General features: G+C 38.5%; 1 protein-coding gene across 4 annotated transcripts in view; it reads right to left on the bottom strand.

The window, feature by feature from the left end:
• Nucleotides 1-2114: 2114 nt before the first annotated feature.
• Nucleotides 2115-13905, bottom strand: part of irf8 (interferon regulatory factor 8) — a 28446-nt gene continuing 16655 nt past the window's right edge. For 3 of the 4 annotated variants that reach the window (XM_048605733.1, XM_020520283.2, XM_048605734.1), the window contains exons 7-9: nucleotides 11761-12147; nucleotides 7738-7856; nucleotides 2115-7224 (exon numbers count right to left, since the gene is read on the bottom strand). In XM_048605733.1, the coding sequence (XP_048461690.1) occupies nucleotides 7036-7224; nucleotides 7738-7856; nucleotides 11761-12147 (695 nt within the window). In that variant the 3' untranslated portion in view covers nucleotides 2115-7035. The remainder of the gene's footprint in view (nucleotides 7225-7737; nucleotides 7857-11760; nucleotides 12148-13905) is intronic. The other variant, XM_048605735.1, reaches the window with a different exon arrangement.

Raw genomic sequence — 13905 nt, 5'->3', positions numbered from 1 at the left:
GGTGTTAGTGAAGTGTATGAACTGTTCGAGCTCCTCGTGGGAGCACGAGGCGGCGCCGATACAGTCATCAATGTAACGGAGGAAGAGGTGGGGTTTAGGGCCGGTGTAGGTACGGAAGAGGGATTGTTCCACGTAACCTACAAAGAGGCAGGCGTAGCTTGGGCCCATGCGGGTACCCATGGCCAGATGTTGCTATTTTGTCTGTCAAAGAACCTTTTATACTTCCATCATTATTTAGAAGCTTTCTTGAGAATTTTCAAGCTCTTCTCAAGAATTCTACTTGAATACCATTAACATTAGTACCTTTCAAATGAATCTTCTTTTTTAAATGGGTGCATGCAATGTACTACTGCTTCTTCAACAAAAAGACTGTCGGTTTCACATGGGCTTTAAAGTCAAACACTGCATACACATTTTCTGTCTGCACACTTGCCCTCATTGTTCAGACCTTTGAGTATAGGAGTTAGGATGCTATGTTGAGGTTGTATAAGACGTCGGTGAGGCTTCTTCTGGAGTACTGTGTCCGGTTCTGGTCGCCCTGTTATAGGAAGGATATTATTAAACTGGAGAGGGTTCAGAAAAGATTTACCAGGATGCTGCTTGGCCTGCTGTGTTCATCCAGCCTGCACCTTGTTGTCTCGGATTCTCCAGCATCTGCAGTTCCTACTATCTGATTCAAAATTTACCAGGATGTTGTCAGGAATGGATGGTTTAAGTTATAATGTGAGGCTGGATAGGCTGGGACTTTTTTTGCTGGAGCTTTGGAGGTTGAGGGGTGAACTTATAGAGGTTTATAAAGTTATAAGGTGTATAGATAAGGTGTCTTCTCCCTAGAGTGGGAGATTTCAAGAATAAGGTGCATATTTTTAAGGTGAGAAGAGAAAGACTTTAAAAAGACACAATGGGAAACTTTTTTACACAGCGAGTGGTTTGTGTGTGGAATGAACTTCTAGAGGAAGTGGTGGATGTGGGTACAGTTACAATGTTTAAAAGACATTTAGATAAGTATATGAATAGAAAAGGTTTGAAGGGATAATGGGTCAAGTGCAGGCAGGTGTGACTGGTTTAGTTTGGGATTATGGTCGGCATGGACTGGTTGGACCAAAGTGTATGTTTCTACAAGTATGACCACATAATTTACATGATTCCAGCTAACTGGTAGGGAAGGTAATCCACTCAAATCTACTGCATCATCTGCATCAGGATATGCAAGATTAACAGTGCTAATCCAGTTACTACATTAAAAGATTCCTTAAGAGAAGATATCCTACAAATGGTGATTCCCTCGAATTTTCATTCCCTCGAATTTTCAATGAGAAAGTTAAAACTCTACAGATAAACACTATGATTGTAATAACTCAGAGGTGACGTAATTTTGGCAGTAAATAACATGAATAATTAGAAATCAAAGGGAGTATCTAATTGTATGCAGAGTAATCATACAATTTTAGAAATAATTACTTTCAGAAATTTCTACACACTGAATATTTGTTGAGTGTAAGAATTATCAACAGTACTCCTACAGGGCTAATGTTATTAATGTATTGTCATCCAATTACTTTTCCTTCATAAATATGGATTTAATTGGAAGTAGATTTAAAGTGATTTGCAAAAGAAGGAAGAGTGAAGTGAGGAAAACCTTTTTCACAAAAGTAGTTAGGTTACAGAACACACTGCCTGGATGTGTGTTGGAGGCAGGAGACATTCGAGAGGGCATTGGATGGTTATTTAAATAAAAATAACGTGCATGGGTACGGAGAGAAAGAAGGAGATCAGCACCAAGTAATGATGCTCGTTTGGTGAGATGGTACAGGCATGATAGGTCAAATGGCCTCCTTCTATGCTGTAATACTTCTGTGATAAATGTGTTCAGTCATCACGTGCTTTGAAATTTTGGCAGAATAGATGTTTAGGATACAACTCAAGTGTCTATTTATCAGGACTTCATTCATCTCTTTGCCAATGTGTGGACATGACTAAAATAAGAATGCCATAATCAAATAATAGTTATACTTCAATACAACCAGAAGTCCCCGGTTTTACTCATTGAAGCCAGTGAATTATAGGCAGCCTTCTCATTCACAACATAAACGAATTCACAGAATGGAGGAATATTTTTGAAAATGATCATGTTTATTTACAGCATTATATGTACAGAAAAATCTAATATACAAAGTAGTAAATTATCTTTACAAAACCTATCCAGTATCAATTGTATAATGGGCCATGAGGCACTTGACTCACAAATGTTTAAAACAAGTATACTCTGCAGTCAATGAAATGTAGCCTTCATGCAGTCAAAGAAAGTTATCAAGGTCTTATTCTATCCCTCCCCAAGCCCACACTAACCTCAATTTAATTTGTGCTTGTTCAAAGCAACCTCTGGCCAAGGTAGCACAGTTAACAGTTTTAACCCTACAAGGCTAGATAAAGAGTGGCACAGTGGTTTAGTGGTTAGCACTACAGCCTCACAGTATCAGGGACCTGGGTTCAATTCTACCCTTAGGTGACTATGTGTGGAGTTTGCATATTCACCTTATGCCTGGGTGCACTGGTTTCCTCCCACAGTCCTTAGATGTGCCATGCCAAATTGCCCACAGTGTGCAGGCTAGGTGGATTAGCCATGGGATATACAGGCTTACAGGGACAGGGTAGGGGGGTGGGTCTGGGCTAAATGGCCTGCTTCCACACAATAGGGATTCTGTATATATACAAATCATTTAACCTATTGGTAGATATTTTTATTTCACTGCAACAAGTGGATGAGGCAGATTTAAAGCATGTAACCAATTCCCATAATAATCCTGCTTAACAGACTTTAATAATGTAAAATATAAAATTCCTGACAAAGATACGTCTGCCCAAAATTCAGTTTCACACATATGTAAGAACCAAACTCCACCCCATATAGCCAAGGTCAAAGAAAAAGAGATTTGATAGTCAGAGGAACTTGCACATCATGCCAAGGTGATTGAGGTTTCCTCCACTCTACTGGAATGAATTTTATACACATGCTTTTGGTGGAGACGAACAAACAGTACAATTGGCATATAAATCGGACATAAACTTGCACTTTGCAAAGAACAGGATCCTGTTACTATTTTTTTAAAGAATTAGACCCTAGATATGTTTTATAAACAAATATTTACTTTGTGCATATTATAAAATAAAATCATTAACTAGGAGGGAGGTAAAAGGTCACATTTTACTATTGTTTAAAATGTTACCTCTGAAGGTGAATGCTGATTGCTTGGTATGAATACACAGACATAAAGGGTGTTTTGCTACTGTTTTTCTGTTTCTACATTCTCAAAAATTCTGGTCTTCCTTGGTGGTTCCTGACAAAACTTTGGTTTCACAGGTGCATTGTGCCTTGCAAAAGTTCAAGCTAAAATCTTAATCAAAACAATCTCGCTAAGTATTTAACTCGAGAGGGCATGACAGCCAAGCTAGATCTCTCCTACAACTACAGTACAGAAATCACTAACAATGATCAGGAACATAGACTCTGGCTAATTTCCCCTAAAATCAAGAGGAGGCAATGTTTAGTCCTACTATTGCCATCAAGATCAATGAACTCAGCCCAGATTGTGGATCAAGCCTGAGGCTCCCTGAATGGCTCTGACCCATTGAGGCAAAGCTTCTTCTTACATGATCACCAGTCCAGTTCAGAGGCTATGTTTTCTTACTTTGAAATTAGAAATGGAGAAAAAAAAACATTTAAAGAATTGAGTGAAAATACAAAAGAAGGAAATAAGTGCTGAAAGACTTTAACCGGATTTGAATTTTAAGAAAGAGGAGCAGAGTAATATTGTCATCATCTCAAAATAACAGTCATTCTTAAATGATGAATGGTGATGAAGTCTAGATACTTTTTAGAAGAGAAGGATGGGTAAAGACCACCTGTCAATACATAGTCATTATTACTGAGTGAGCACTGTTGAACTCTAGGTACTTTCTGTCCTATGTTATCACCACAATAAACACATTGGACCAAAGCCATGTTCGGCTCAACAGCAAAACTACAGCTTAACACGGTTAAATTCAAATCAGTTGGAGCCTATAATCTAACTGAGAGCACACGGAGTAATTAAAATCACAACACAGTTGCTTTAACACTGCTGTATTGGTAGCGCAGTTGTCCCTCTTGTAAACAGACTGTGCTACAGGTTTTCACTATTCAATGCTATGGCTGATTAGGACAGTTCATCCAGTATACACCAGCAAAGGACTTAATGTCATGACAATTGCATTGTACACAGTGTTGCCACCAGAGTAATGTGTTTATTTGCCCTTGGCTAATCAGAATATCCAGTATCAGTTAATCTTCAAAGTTGTTTGTCTGAGAATCAGCTATTTCACATCAGACCATGCACTGGCAACCTGGACATAAGTGCAATAGGAAAGTCTTTTTTCCCTCTCACATACATGCACAAAAATATCTAATCTCTTTGTGCTGTATACTGGACTTATTAATTGTAATCAATGTTCTAAGTAACAATTCCCAAGTACGTCCCATATATCAGCATTATAGAGCCAACTATCAAAATCTTTAAACACAGAGACCTTGTAGTAATCAACATTGTTTCAGACATAGTAGAAACTGCAGATGCTGGAGAATCTGAGATAACAAGGTGTAGAGCTGGATGAACACAGCAGGCCAAGCAGCATCAGAGGAGCAGGAAGACTGACGTTTCGGGCCTAGACCCTTTCTGAAGAAGGGTTTATTTTCTGATCAGCAATACTGATGTAGAGTTTAAGGGTTATTGATATAAATTGCCAATAAATCTGATAAGGAATTCAGGAGAAACTGCTTTACTCAGAGAATGAAAAGCTTACTACCACATGGAGTGGTTGAGGCAAATAGCACAGATACATTAAAGGAACATCTGGATAAGTTCATGAGGGAAAAATGAATAGAAACGTAGATAAAATAAGGTGGGAAGCAGCTCACATGGACCCGAATCACCAGAATAGATATGAATGGCTATTTTCTGTCTTGTACATTCTAAGTAATAATTATGTTTAAATGTGTCCATACTAAATGCCAGATTCTGATTTTCATTTCTTCAGAAGTATTAGTATCCATGCTAAAAACATGAACAAAGGAATACAGTTTTCTAATCAGCCAAATGCCAAATTTGTGTTTGTATTGCACCAACACTGGTTAAAAAATATATACCAATATTTTTAAGGTATCTTCAAGTTAATTCTTTGAAGCAATGAAGTTAATGTGAAAGTTTAAGAATACAGTCCATTTAGGACTGAGATGATGAGAAATTTCTTCATCCAGAGAGTGATGAATTCTCTTCCATAGCAAAAAGTTGAGGCCAAAACATTAAATGTTGTCAAGAAAGCATTGGATATAATACTTAGGGTCAAAGGGATCAAGATGTATGGGGAGAAAGCAGTAACAGAGTTCTGAGTTTGATGACCAGCTATGATCATATTGAATGTCTGTGTTATATGTTTAAAATGAATGCTCAAAATCCATGAAAAATACCCACAAATTATGAAATTGATATGCAACTTGTACCAATATTTAATAATATTTCAGTCCCATAGATTTTCAGAGTAGTTAGTATCAGCCAATTTAAGGGAAGGTTTTACAGAATTGTAATGGCACATTCACTGTGAGGTGATGTAAAATGAAGTAACAGCGCAGGAATTCGGAAAAAAGGACGAAGAAAAGAGACCCGTGCAGAATTAGATGTGTCTGTCTGAACTGAAAACAATGAAGAGATTATTTGCTCCTTAATTTTAACAGTTTCCATGTTTTCTAAATTTATCTCCCCCTCTCAGCTAGCAAAATAAATTAAGTTTGAAGGATATTTGTGACGGTTTTAGCACATTAAGATGGAATAGATACCTTTGTTATCAAATAAGATGAACTAATTGGATAATTACATAAATAGTCCAATAGTAAGGAAGCTCTGAGATTCGATGCATACAGCAACTATTTAGCTCACAGCCATAGCGCGGATGATAACTTTCATGCCTCTTCCGCTGAAATTTACAGGTACAAGACCCTCTCCAGGGGTGTTGGTGTACAAAATTAGGCTGATAACTCAGTAAAATAAGAGTATAATTTGTGTTTAATATCAGAGGTGCCATTAAACTAAGGTCCTAACTGTACTCTCAGGTGAATGTAGAAACATCCTGTTTCAAAGAAGAAGAATTCTCCCTGGTGTTCAAAATACTGTTTATCCTTAAATCAGTAAAATATCTAGTTAATATCACACTGCAGTTTGCAGGAGCTTGCCACGGATATGTTAGCTACTGTGTTTCCTACATTATAACAGTTCAAGCGAAAAAAAGTACTTCATTGGTTTTAAAGCACTTTGGAATATCCTGAGCTCATAAAAGTGCTGATATAAATGCCAGATTTTCTTTTGAAGTCAATTGTCTCTACAGAAATGTGCCTGCGTTCAACTCAAACTGTATTTCCACACTTACAACCAACGTCAGTACCTATATTCAATATTACAAAGTAACTGCAAATTAACGCACAACATAACATGCAAGATTGCAATGTATGTAAATGTTCAACCTGTTTTCTTCAAAAGCCAAACTGGTATTAAAATTGTGAGGCAATTTATACCCGAGCACTACTTCAAAACTAGATTCAAGGTAAATTTTTGGAACCTATTATAATAAACCTATGCAAGTCCCTCCTAGACATCCGTTATTCTGCAGATAATAAATATTTCTTACATAGTAAGTGTCATGACAGTAATGAACAGTATTGCATTAGATTCCTGTTCAATGCCTTCTGTTATAAACTTCTGTGGATAATAAACTGGTCTTCACAGTGAAAAATAAACTTTTATAAAATATACGATTATTTTACAAAATGCAATATTGTTACAAAAATATTAATTGCAGTGCAAAGCTGCATTCAGCCAACAAGGATGATTAGGAATTCAGAGTCCTTTAGCAAAATTACTGACATCCAGCAAAGAGCATTTTTCTTAATGCTACCGACTTACGCAAAAGTCCTTAAGTCACTGAAACGGAGATTTGTTTATGTTATTCTCAGCTTATTTGCTGGTTTTCACTGTAGGCAGGTCTTGGGTAGCCAAAACTATTCATACAAAGTTCATGAAGAATCCCAGACAATTTATCTTCTGCTGTTTCATTGGAAATTTGAAGGTGGATGTTGTTATCATAATTCCTTGACTGAAGTACTGCTTGCAAAATATGCTTTGTTTTCATTTGTTCAATCTGCAAAGTAGGCAGAAAAATGTTCCATTTTTATTTTGTAAAAACTAAGTAATTTTACATTGGTAAAAATGCTTTTAAGATGATCCTTGCAGCAGGTAGTTCAGGAATCTCATCTGCCCTTTTTTTATTATTTGTTCATGGAATGTGGGAATCGCTAGCTCGGCCAGCATTCATTTTCCATCCCTAACTGCCCAGAAGGAAGAGTCAATTTCATTGCTGTGACTTTGGACTTGCATGTAAGTCAGACAAGGTAAAGATGGCAAATTTCCTTCTCTAAAAGAACATTAACAAACCAGATAGACTTTTCCAACAATCAATATATACATAGCAATGCTCCGGTCACCATTGGGCTGGCTTTTTATTCCAGGTTTGTACTGAATTCAAATTTCACCATTTTCTGCAGTGGGGTTTGAACTCATGCCCCTAAAATATTAACCTTGGACTCTGATTACTTGTTCAGTGACATTGTCACTACATCACCGCCATCCCCTCCAATGTAATAAATTCCTTTACCTCCACTATAATTAATTTTTTGTTGATGGGTTTCATGTCAGGAAACTCCTCTCCAAAACATATAATCACTTTGTTATCTGGAAGGACACACTGGGGGTTCTCTGTGGAAAGCTGCAGAGCTGTAAGAGAAGTACAATATTTTAAGACTACAAACCATCATCTCCATTGCACTGCAAGTTTAAGCCGAATTGTTATTTAACTCTTGTGTCAGATTAACATAAATTTTCATTCAAAAAGATTTTCTATTCTTTATAAATGCACACCAATACCTGTATAGAATGTATACATAAAATTCTGTGACAAATACCTTGTCTAACTTCCCAAACGGATGTGGGTGACTTCAATCCAGTCATATATCAGGTACCCAAAACTATCAGAGATAACAAGGTGTAGAGCTGGATGAACACAGCAGGCCAAGCAGCATCAGAGGAGCAGGAAAGCTGATGTTTCGAGTCTAGAACCTTCTTCTCAGGTACCCAAAACTATCAGTATTTGTTTTCAACAAATTCATGAGAACTTCTTGAATTAACAGCTTAGAAGACGAATTTGCAAATCCCCTTCCTCTCTGAGACACCAATGCTTATTAATATTTCTACAAGTAAGATTTCATACGCAGGAGAATCTGCACAAAGGGTTTACAAGACATAAACACGTTACATGTACAGTATCCTACAATGGCCACAAAATCATAAGAAAGTGGAGGACAGGGCCATTAGGCTCCTTCATTCTTCTTCGCCATTCATTAAAATCATGTTTTATCCGATTGTGACCTTAACTCCAATTCCCTACCTGCCTTCCATAGTCCTTGACTCTATTATTGACAAACGTCTGTCTCACAGAGAATTGAATAAATTAAATGCCCCAGCCTCCACCGCTCTGCAGCACAGAATTCCAAAAACTAATAACCTTATGTGAGAAGAAATTCCTCTTCTTGATCTTCAATGGGAGACATTTGCCTTCCTTCCTATTTACTTGCTGTGTCCACATGTTAACATTTTGTGATTCACGTACATGGACATTCAGATCCCTCTAAACTGCAGCATGCTACATTATCTCTATTTTTTTGTAATAATCTGACTTTCTATTCTTCCTTTCAAGAGGACAGCCTCACATTTTCCCACATGAGACACCATCTGCCTCTTTTTGCATACTCAACTAAGCTATATCCCTATTTCACTCCTGAATATAACAGATTGTAGCATTTTCTAACATGACAGATATTAGACGAATCTATAAGTTCTCAGTTTGTATTTCCCATCCTTCACCTTTTTTGAACAGTGGTGTTATACTTGTTGTTCTGTTCTCTACAACCACTTCCTCCAAGACCCTAAGATGCAAGCTATCAGGTCTAGGAGACTTGTCAGCTTCTATTCCCATTCGTTTCCATGCAACTTACTGCTTTTGCTTACCCGTCCCCCTCTCCGGTTCTTTTAGTATTCCTGGGATGCTGAAGAATTAAGGTCAGTGCAGTTAAGCACATGCAAGCACACCAAAAGCTGAGGTGTGCCTTTAAATGCATCCCTCAATCCAAATCTGTACAATTAGCAGATGGCAGATGCCTATTTTCCCTTTCCATAAATGGCAAAGTATCAGAATGAGTCAACTGAGCAGTCTGTACACAAAAAAAGGTGCAACTATTAATTTCTGAACTGGAGAAATAGAAGTTGAACATTCAAGTTTAAGGCTTAAGTGACTGTGAGTCCAGTCTGCAGTTACTGACACAGAATAAGGCAGGAACTTCTTTGAGAGTTCTTGTAGGCGTCCCTCACCTTTCCCTTACACATCCAACATTTTCTAACAGAAACAGTATTGTGCATAACTTTCCCTCTCTCCAAGCCAGAAATTGCATATTATAATTCTACACAAATCTTGGGAGTCTATCACAGAGCATATTCACCCTACATTTGCATCTAGGCAACACTAGATGAGCATAAAGAGCTGGCTGTTTCCTTCTGTCAGCTAACACTTCTGTAACTTCTGACAGAGGAGTCTCATATAAATTTTATCAGAAACAAATACTTATGTGACCAGGAATTAGCACAGGATAAAAGCAATTGGAATCTTATTGATTCTGAAGAAAGGTCACTGGACCCGAAATGTTAACTCTGATCTCCCCCACAGATGCAGCCAGACCTGCTGAACTTTTCCAGCAATTTCTGTTTTTGTTTCTGGAATCTTACGGCACTTTTCCAAAACAAAGAGACAAATGATTTGGTCTTTGCACCCAGCCACAGATAGTAGGAACCCAAGGCCTGTCACAGTCATTTCCAGGTGAGTTCTCAAAGGGGAGGACAGACAACCATCCAAAATAATCCAAATTACTCTGATCCCAGAAATTCCATCACGAGAATGATAGGGCTCCTGTGGTGCCAGAACTCCCAGCCTAGCGTAACTGCCAAGTAGCAAATGTTGGCTTCTTATTTAAAATATTACAACCCAAATCCCAGACCATTTGGTTTCATTATTAAATAGTTTCAATACCCCACCCTAGTGCACCAACCCCTAACCAGAAACACTACTGCAGGAATGACAGCTCCGATCAGCTAAAGATCTCTTACTGATGTTAATTTTAAGAGTGGACTATTTCAATAGTATGTTAATTATATTGTTAAGATACACAAGGAAGGGTATTAAGCACCAAGAGCATATACAAAGTGAGATTGGGGGACACTGGGTTCATTCATAGGAAACACACAAATGTTGTGCTGCATTTAGTGATTATTATCAAGAGAAGTATTACTGTCTTGTTTCATACTTCACCAATGATTTGGGATCAATATAATGTAACATAACTGGTATAGAGCACAAATGTGGCAAACAGTCCATTTCGCAATGATAATAACATTGTCACACCTTCAGTACATCACTTAGACTCATTAACTCGCAAATGGATAATACTTCCCTCATTAATTGAAAGCTAAGTGAAATATCATTGGAGTTAACACATCGTGTACTGGTAGCATACCCGTACCTAAATTCCACTGATATTCTGACATAGGTGTTAAACAATTTGTCAGAAGCATTAGTTTTGATATATGTTTATATCTCACTTAAACACTAAGGAATATTTACACTGCAATCTTGAAATTCACAAAGACACCATTGGATCATACAATAGTGTTGTGAGCTTTGTAATGTGAGCCAAGCCCTTTAAAACAGGTTACTCCATGTGAGAAACAATGTACCTAGGAATATCATACAATGTGATGTACAAATCTGGATAATCAAAATTTCTATCACATCTTGATCATATCTTGCATTGCGCTGAAAAAAGTTTTGTGTGAATGCTCCCTCAGAACATGATCCGATCTAACTGCGATAGCATCTACAGTCAAATAGCTCACCGATGCTTTCTCTCTAGGCACACTGATGAAGAATGGCATTTGGTCAAAGCACCTATGGTATAACGTTCTAATATCAGTACCCCCAGTAGAAAGGCTAAGATAAATTACAACAGTTCACACCCAATTTTCCGTGCTAAAAGACAATCTAATCTGGAAGATGTACTGTGAAATATTAATTTCTATGCCAATAACAGTAGTCAACCTCAGTAATATCTATCTCTCAAATAACCAGTTCCCAAAGATAAAATTCTATTTATCTGTCCTGTGCTTCCTGATTGACATAGGCTCCCAGTCCAGCAAGCCTTGATTATGTAATCTTCATTCTCAAGTTGTTTTGATAGTCTCACCTTTCCCAATCTCTTTAATCTCCTCCCTCTCATAACACTGAGACCCCTGCATCCCTCCTGTTCTGGCACCTCTTGCACTAAAATCTAATTTTACTTCAGCCTAAGCTCCAGAATTTCCTTCTCAAACATGTTCACTGTTCTAACATCTTAAGGCACCAGTTAAAACCTGCCTCTTTGACCAAGCATATGGGCACGTGTCCTGAAATCCTAAGGGGTATGGCATTAAATAATACTTCATAATGCTCATTAAGCACCATTAAATATTCTTCTACGTTAGACAGTGCTACCTAAATGCAACAGTCCATGGTTACAAAGAAAGATATAATACAAACCATGCAAAAACTGTTTTGTGTCAAAAAGCTTCACTATCGCATCTCTCTCCAGCTTGTTTGGCCGGTCAGTGAAAGGCGCACAGGGGCCACTCCAGAAAACCCTGCCCTGGCAGAGCCTTTTGATATAGATGCCCTCGTTGTTGCTAAGCAGCAGCACCCCACGCTCAAGGTGAGTCAAGAGTTTATTTGTGACTTGCTGCTGCCGGTGGTTCATGATCTTGCTTGTGGGTGGGAACAGAACCTGTTCCATGCCTTCTGGCCCAAATATGGTCTCATTGCTGGTTGGAGCATGACGGACAGTGATGCGACAACCATCGGATCGCCGAATGGGAACCCGGGACATTGGAATTCCTCCATAGTAAAAGGTGACTATCATCTGGCAAAACCCTAGATAAAACACAACATTTTCAAGATTCAAAATACCTCAAGTTCAGAGGCCAACAAAGGAGAAATGACAGACCCCCTGTTTCATAATTGTACAGCAATAATCTGTATCTGTCAGCAACAGTCAAAGTGCATGGGGACAGTGAGTGCCTCAAGTGCACTGAAACGCCTGGGGAAATTCAACCAAAACATAACCAGAGAAAAGTCATCCTTCACTTTCCCCCCAAGAAGAACTGTCAAAATCTGGCTCCTCTAATAACAGGCTGGTTCTCTCTTACATTTGCTACTGTTAAGCTTACTACAGGCAGCGGTAAGAAGGTGAAGCAGCAAGCCTGCCACGGAAATAGAGGCTTCAAGGTCCGGAGTTACAGGGGAGTAAGAGGGGCAGAAAATGACTCTGCAAGATCACGGGGTGGATGTGGGGGATGGCAAGAAGGAAGTATGGTGAGGCGGGGGTCTGGGGTGTGAGGTTACCAGGCTAGGAATCTTTAAATCATGCTATTCTTTTAATGGTATGCATGTGTGTTGTCATAGACTATTCAACTGGGCAATGTTCCTTCCTCAGGGAGTGTCAGTCCTGTATCATTTATTGTCACTGCAGTATCTATAGTTGTTGCTTCATTTCCATCGTTGAGGTGCTTTGGACTTTGTTGACTGATGGTTGAACCGTGGTCTACACAGATTTTGAGTTTACGCCTTCCTAATTGCAGTTGTGGATCAGCTTCTCAAGCCGTGCTTGAGTGCCTGCAATTGTGACCGTGTATCAGGTTGTTCATTACCACTGTGCGCAATCAAGGTGACAACTTCTCCAAGCAGGTCCCAAACTGTCAAGTGAGCTGACTCTTGTAGAGTGCGTTGAGGTTTTTACTAAGACTGCCTATCCAATGCTGAAATCTAGCAATTGTTTTGCAGTCTTTTCAAAATGAAATTTAACTTGATGCTCTTTCACCTCAATTCCATCACTTAAGCCTGTTACTATTTCTGGCTTCACTAGCTTTTTACGATTGGAAGAGTAATCTGGGTGTGTTATCTCATTAACTTTTGTACAGGGCTATTGCCTGTGCCTTCAGTAAGTATGTTTCTCCACTCAATGATTGCTTTGTATACCTCTGTGCTTGATTTCCTCAATTTCTTTACAATTCCTTTTGGCAATTTTCACTGCCGCCTCAATCTTCTCATTTGCCTGGGGATGGGTGTAGAGTTGAGTGTGGTGTTGAATTTCACAATGCTTTATTAAGCAACTGAATTCTCCACTTGTGATCGGAGGGCCATAGTCACTCATCACGATGTTCAGAATGTCATAATATATGCTTTCAATTTCATCAGTAGTCGCTAAGGTCATCTGGTTCACCCCTCAGTGGTCAGAAATAGATTACAGTGAGATGATAATCAGTTTTTATGAGAAAAAAGGTGATCTACTCCCAGCTTCGTCCATGGACCCTGTGAGGTGTTATGTATTATCAGTAACTCTCTAGCATGTTCAGCTTGGGACTCAAGTATATGTAGATAGAATCTTGCAAGAGTAAGAAATGCCTTTGGTTTGTTTGTTGGGCAGAGTCAAATTCCAATGTTTGTTTATTGCTTCATATGCTACAGTACGGAACCAAACTGCTTCAGTGACTATGTATGTATATAAAGATATTTTTATGAAGAAAGTATATTTTTGAGATAAAAAATCTGATTACAACAACTGCATTAGCAGACCCAGTCCTTGATTTCACTGTTCAGATCAGGCCAGTAGAGCATATCTCTTGTCCTTCT

The sequence above is a fragment of the Rhincodon typus genome, chromosome 15 (genome assembly GCF_021869965.1).
Source record: "Rhincodon typus isolate 14 chromosome 15, sRhiTyp1.1, whole genome shotgun sequence".
In the NCBI taxonomy this organism is placed as follows: domain Eukaryota; kingdom Metazoa; phylum Chordata; class Chondrichthyes; order Orectolobiformes; family Rhincodontidae; genus Rhincodon; species Rhincodon typus.
This window is presented reverse-complemented; position numbering and strand designations above follow the sequence as displayed.